We start from the raw sequence: 7,263 nt of genomic DNA, 5'->3' as shown, positions 1-7,263 counted from the left end.
GGACCAAAGGGGCTCCCCCTTTTAAATTCGGACAGGGGTATCCCCCCTCATAAACTCGGACAGGGGTTTTGAGAGTCAAAACTCGGAGTATGCAAGGGGGCCATGAAACTCGGACTAGGCTGCCCCCCCCCCCCATTAAACTCGGACACACCCATATAAGAAGAAACTCGGACCTGATGTTGGGGGAGCTAAATTCGGACCTCATAAGGTCATGCTTAACCTCGGACCAATATAAAATGAATGGAACTCGGACCACTTTGATTAGTTTAAACTCGGACATTATGTTTTGTTAATAAACTCGGACATTATGTTTTGGTAATAAACTCGGACATGGTGATCATTAAACTCAGGCTATGTTTTCATTTGATAAGCTCGGACCTAGTGTCCATCAAGTAGTTCGGTCCACAAGTAAATCATTAAACTCGGTCCACAATTCCCTTCATTAAACTCGGACCATAAGAGTGGAATTTAAATCTCGGACTAACACATTCACAAAGCTCAGACTAAAACAAATCACGATTATATCAGTTACGTTTTCTATCATACGAACAGGAAACCCTAACTTCAATACGTTTGCATTACACTGATCAAAACAATAATCACAATGCCTACATCTCAAGCATCAAAATCATCAAACACTTGATTCTATGACTAATCATCTTCTTGACACAACAATCAACATCAATCAAAACACAGAAGCACCATACGGAAACTAGGGTTTACATGAGTTACAAGAATTAAGCATTGCTAGAAATCAAATGATCAATAAACAAATGATAACACAATTACCTTGGATGGTTCTAGAGAAATGTGAAATCAAAAGTGATGATTAGCTTGTCAATGATGATGGTGATGATTGCTAGAGCCAAAGAAATGAAAGTACGTGCTTGAATTCTTGTGTGTGTGGTTTAGTGAATGATCTAGGGTTAAGTATAGTTTAAGTTCACTAATGGCCCTCTACACCCTTAACTAATATATTTTACAATAGTACACCATCTCAAATAGTTTCACAGTTTCACCACCAAGTTTATGCATTTGACAAGTTTATCACAATTAACACATAATCATTCATAATCACATTATCACACAACACACTTCATTGTATCAAAACATATACAAATTCCATAACAACTAATTGTGAAATCAATCGACTAAATAATACAAGAACGTGCATTAAATGCGAAATAGAAATCTTGAAATTTCGAGTTGTCACATAAACCTTCAAGGGTTTAGAGACCAACGCAGTTCTTCAACAAGAACCAGGAAACCCTAGTTAGGGTTTGAATATCAACAATCTCCCAAGATCCAGAAGATCTAACAATTTTAGATACCGATCTGCAACTTGAAGCAGACCTACACAAACAACAATCAAATCAGATAAAAAAAACAGCGGAAACAAGATCGGATCAAGAGCTTTTGAGCTCTGATACCATGTAGAATTTTATGATACAAATAACAAATACAATCAAACACAAGAAATAGCGACAAAACGGTGACAAAATCTTATTAACCCAAACCAAAAGATTTCCCCCCCCCCCAAAATACCCAAATGATCTTACAATAGTAAGATCTGATACAAAGTACAAAATACAGAAATACAGATGATGATCATCCACTGATGATCATCAACAACACAAGACAAATCTCTCAGATACAGTTGAGAGAATATAACAAATCTTCAACGAATACAACTGAAACCCTAATCGGAGGATACAGAGAAGATAAAGTACAAGATCTAAGCAACTGAATGATTGAAGAGAGAGACAATGCCTTTTATACTCCAATCTTCCACATAAGTCCAAATCTATCAGCCATTATACACGAACAGCCCTCCAATTTACACTTAAGCCCTTAGATATTTTCTGCAACAATAAACAGGCTAACAATACACATAAGCCCAATAAGCATAAGCCCAATACAACTAGGCTCATAATCAGGCTAACAATAGCTCAACATTAATAGAACAACCCAAATGAATGAAAGAACACTGATAAGCCCAAGTTATATTTTTAACAGTAAGACTGTCTACATCTCACCTTCTTAAGACCCTATCTTAGCTTTGCTATTGGTGAGATATACTTAGTATAATGATGATAGAAAGCACTGAATAACAATTTCATTATTAGTAATCGTTGATAGATAGTTCCGTTCATCGCGGGTAGTATCATCTGAACTGGTATGACTAATATCATTGATCGACAGTAAAGTTGAAATTTGAACATGAGGTATGTCTATGTAGCAACGAGGAACTAAACCCAAAAGTCGAATTCTCCAAATTAAACAAAAGAAAGTTATCCTCAAACTGATACGTTCCAACCACGATTGCATGCTCACTTGTCGGACCATTGTCGACAACCGCCAGGCAAGCGACATCCTCCATCACTTGCTTGATGGAGTTAGCGGTTGATATAGTCCACTTCTTCCCATCCTGTAGAACCAAATCAATATCCGGTACTTTTATACCATTAACCGAGGTGTTGAAACAAAGACCAAATGGTGCAACCAACTTCGCAGGTGGGATTCGTTTCGTAACCCTTGAAAACCTTCGAAAAACGTCATTATAGATGTCGGTCCGAAGCTTGGTGTAAGGGTCAAGTGTGCTTATCTTGGTAGTGGCGTTCGCTGGAACATTTATAGATCTGTTTTTAATTACAATTGCATTGACACCAATGAAGTATCCAAAAGCCTTTGGATGCTTCAGCAACTCAGTATAAGAAAGTAAACTCCTTATATCAACATTAGATTCAGGGTTAAGATAATAAGGACCATTCCCAAGAAAAAGAACGCCAGGAGTGGACACGGTGCTAGGCAAACATAGAGCTATTATTCGGTTAACCGGATTGCGTAAATACGCTGGTAACGCGTAAGGGGACGATGAAAGCGCGATCACACCGACGACACTTGAAGGGAACGGATCAAATGTCCAAGTAGGAGTGCTCCCAACGGTAGGATAAATTACATATAGGTTATGAGGTATGACATTTTTACCACCGTAGCTTCTTGTAAACATGAATTGGTCATAGGTTGTTATGACTTGGCTACACTCTCCCGTAACCGGGCTGATGACGTTAACCGGGCATATCTCACAATAATTATATTCGTCATCCATTGAATTATTGGTTGGTGGAGCACATAAGGGGCTCTCATATGAGAAAGTGGTTCGCAAATCAGTGCATTGAAACTCTTCACATCTGACCAGGTTCGGGCAAGCCTCGCACATCTCTTGGTGTGGGAAGCTGGAACGCCACATGAATGGAGCATCGAGGTCTATAAGCAAGTTTTGTTGGTGGTATTGAGGGTAATTGAAATAGGCGTGAGTGCTATAGAGAGAGTTAGCCGTGGCGTGTTTATTAACCGGAACGACCAAGGAAGATGAAGCTAAGGCATCATGAACGATGGCGATTATTTGTATAAGCACTAGGATATATGATTGCATTTTCAATAGCGAGTATAATAAATATTTATTTGTTCATGAGTGATGAGGGCTAGAACTTCCTATTATGTCAGCTATTTAACAAACAAAAAGGAAACGGGAGCACTAAGAATGGCTTTTCTAGACTTAAGTTAATTTCTTTACATAGTTGCATGTGAGATTTTCCCTCCATTTATTAGCTTTTAATTCTTTATTAATATGTACATCAAGAGCTGTCATGTACCGTCTTTTTATTTTATATATATTGAATTTAAATTATTAGATTAACACCAAAACGAAGTGACAACCTATTGGGTTTACACCTTAAAACTTGGAACGGGCCTTGGTTCGATTTCTTCTTCCGCTTTTTGGAAAAAATCATTTGCTGCCTAACTGAAACTATTATATACTCTAGGGTTGAACATACACTCTATTAGGTTATCCACCTGTGTATTATAGGGGTTAAACAAATTAAATAATAAAAGTCATAGGAGTTTTACCGTTAACCCTTTTTACTATCATTATGACTTGTGTATATTTTGCTTCATAGATTAGTGCAAGTGTGTGTAGAGGTAGGGTCTGGGGAAAACGCCTATAAGTGTGAAAACGATGAGAAAAATTTTCAGCCAAAAGAGCTTTATGATTTGTGGTTGCGATTGATGCGGTGGCGTGTTTGTAATGATATATAAGTTTAGAACATGTGCGGGCTTTATTAAGGGTTTTAAAGATAAATTTCCCAAAAATAAAACGCCAAAAAACGCCACTTCTAACGCATTGATTATAAAGCATCTGAAACGCCAGAAACATTACTGTAGTAATGAAAAAAGCAAAACAAAATGCCAGAAGCTTTAATGCTTTGCATTGAATGAGGAACAAACTCCCGCCCAAAATCACGCTCCTAAAACTCATTATATAAATGAACTTAACATCTCTTTCATTGAGCATACTTGAAAAAAACAAAAACACCAATCTCTTAAAAAAGGCAAACATCACAATACTTTCAAGAAAATTACAACAATAGGAAAATGGAAACTGTAATCTCTTGGGGGGTTCAAAACTTCAATCAACAGGTTCGTTATAGAATACGACTCCGGAAGTAGGGTTAGTGTAACACCCCGTGTTACGAAAGTCAAAGTCAAAGTCAAGATTGAAGTCAAAGAATGAAAAGATTGCTAATTGCGGTCTGTCACTCCTTGCTCAACTCCTGTTTTGACTTCTTTGACTTGTAGTTAATCTATTTATTTTATCGCATTAGTTGCATTATGTGGAGTACTTGTTAATAATCGAGATTTAATCGCTATTATCGCATGTTTTATCGCTTTATCGCTAATCACATCGAAATCGCATTCGCGCCTTGAATTATAGGTTCTGTTTTACGTGTGTGTGTGTGTTACTTGTGCAAGTTTACTTTATGTTTGTGGTGATTAATCGAACGCAATCGCAACTCTATCGCATTGCAATTTAATCGCAAACGCGAAACGCGAGTTATTTATAGTGAGTGTATGTTAGATATAGTAGTTAGGTTATTTGTGTAACTAATGGGTAATTCTATCGCATCGCTCGCTCGAAACGAATCGCAACGCTCAACACGCGAATTGAAACGACAACACTCAACACGCCGGACACCTGGATCGAGTGGCCGACCGATCAAGTGGCCATCCGATCGGATTGCCATCTGATCGGGTTGCCATCCGATCGGTGGCCAATCCGACCCTTGCACACTTTCCTCTTTTGGAAACCCTATAAATACCTCCCTGTCACATCATTTGTGATGTGACAGCTCTCTACTCGACCAGCCGCACTTAACTTGTTCTTTCTCTCGATTCTTCAACCTAAATCTTGTACTTCTATGATCTACACGCACTTCTTCATCATTTTCTGTTTTGAATCTCAACTTTTAACCGTGAAATCAGTGGATTTGAGGTGTTCTAGGGTGATGTCATCACGGAGTTCTTATGAACATCAAGCTTTGGCCTCATTCCACCAAGAACAACTCAGATCTGAATGATTTCCACAAGATTAAACAATGTTTTCGCATAGATCTACACATATTCATGGTTAAAAGGATTGAAAGATGGTTTCTAACTTTCTTTCAACTCTTTTACACTTAATGCACTCAAAACCGATAGAAACGGAGCTCGTTCTGATCTTCTACTCCTTCTTAGTGATGTGTCGGTTCAAGATCTGATTTCCATCGAAGAGACTACCGATTTCGGGTTAAACATGAACAACCGTCTCGAACAGTTGACTTATCAGACTAGGTTGATTCCTGTTCGATCGGATCACTTGGGTCTTGATGGGGTTTCTGTTGTTTAGCACGTTATCACACCGTCTCGATCAAACTACAAAACTTTCAAAATAAACAAGTGTCAAGACGATCAGGTCATTGGGACGGATTGCCGTCCGATCGGATTGCCTTCCCATCGAACAACCATCCGATCGGAGTGCACTTGGTTTCAACACTTAAAAATTTTCAACATGTTCAATACATTGTCAGTTCCAACGGATTGTCATCCGATCGGATTGCTATCCGATCGAGTGATAATCCTGCTGTGAACTTGTTCTCACTAAGTGTCCTACCAATCGGATCGCTACCCGATCGAACGACCGTTCGATCGACCGACCTGAAGGGTAGAGATACTTCTCTGTTCGAACGACCGCTCGATCGACCGACCTGAAGGGTAGAGATACTTCTCTGTTTTCAAAATGCAAAAACAAAAACTTCAAAGACATCACACACAAACACATCCTTACCAAGCAAGATATCAATCCAATCGAATGGCCATCCGATCGGATGGCCATCCGAATGGATTAACATCCGATCGAGTGGCCATCCGATCGGATTGCCATCCGATCGGATTACCATCCGACACTTGGTACTTTGCACCGTTTTACGCGCCGCTTATCGTTTATGCTATCGTTAACTGTTCAGGCTAATCTCTCGCAGCGCTCCCTTCAATCCAAGAGTGTGTTTACTTGTACACAATCTGTGAGTATACTCGAACCCTTTTTGCTCTACGCAAACACTATTTATACGCTGACCGATTATTGCATGCTACGTGTTATTCGATGAATGCTTGTATGTTATGTTAACACAGTGATTGTTGCCTGACACCTTAGCAACGATAGTACTATAGTTTGGACTCAGCACCTGTCATGGACAGGGGTTGTTAAGGGCTTTACTTCATGTATCCTAGTGGGGATATGTGTTGCACATTCTACAACTCGCAGTCACATTTGTGCATATTTCTCTGTCGATAACCTATTTGCCTTCACTTTGTACATGTTACATGCTGGTTATGCGTAAACGATTTCGAACTCTATTATTATTATTATCAAACTTGTATGCTCACCTTTACACTATGTGTATTGACCATATTTTAACGTATATGACAGGTGTTTGAATGCTAGGGTGTTGCTTGTTATATGCTGGAATCAAGCTAGGATGGAGTCAAGAAACGAATCTAATAAAAAATCTGAGTTGTCGAAACAGTTTGCTTGTTTTTGAGACAATTATCTGTAATAACTATTTTACTTTATCTGTTAGTAGTATGGGATATTAACATTAAGGATTTGGTAATTTAATAGTTGTTATGGAATTTCTTGAACAATCTGTTTCGCTCAGTGCCATGCCCCGGTGTTTCCGCCATCGGTTGGGGTGTGACAGATTGGTATCAGAGCTATAACTATAGGGAATTAGGCAAGACTTGACCTAGTCCGGGTCGATGTCTTAGAAACGACCTAGTCTATAGTCTAAGTACCAACAGACCGCCTTGTGCTGTGACATCTGTGCTTGTGTAATGATTTTTCAAACTCCGAACAAATCAATATTAATAAAACAATTTGTTTTG

General features: G+C 38.8%; 1 protein-coding gene across 1 annotated transcript; it reads right to left on the bottom strand.

Annotated features, from left to right (window-relative positions):
* Positions 1 to 2,188: 2,188 nt before the first annotated feature.
* LOC110893051 (chitinase CLP) lies at positions 2,189 to 3,109 on the bottom strand. The gene has a single exon (XM_022140172.1). The coding sequence runs from the start codon at positions 3,107 to 3,109 to the stop codon at positions 2,189 to 2,191; it is 921 nt and encodes a 306-aa protein (XP_021995864.1).
* Between the last annotated feature and the right edge of the window lie 4,154 nt (positions 3,110 to 7,263).

The sequence above is a fragment of the Helianthus annuus genome, chromosome 11 (assembly GCF_002127325.2).
Source record: "Helianthus annuus cultivar XRQ/B chromosome 11, HanXRQr2.0-SUNRISE, whole genome shotgun sequence".
NCBI lineage: Eukaryota > Viridiplantae > Streptophyta > Magnoliopsida > Asterales > Asteraceae > Helianthus > Helianthus annuus.
The sequence above is the reverse complement of the archived record's forward strand: the minus strand, read 5'-3'. Positions and strand labels throughout refer to the sequence as shown.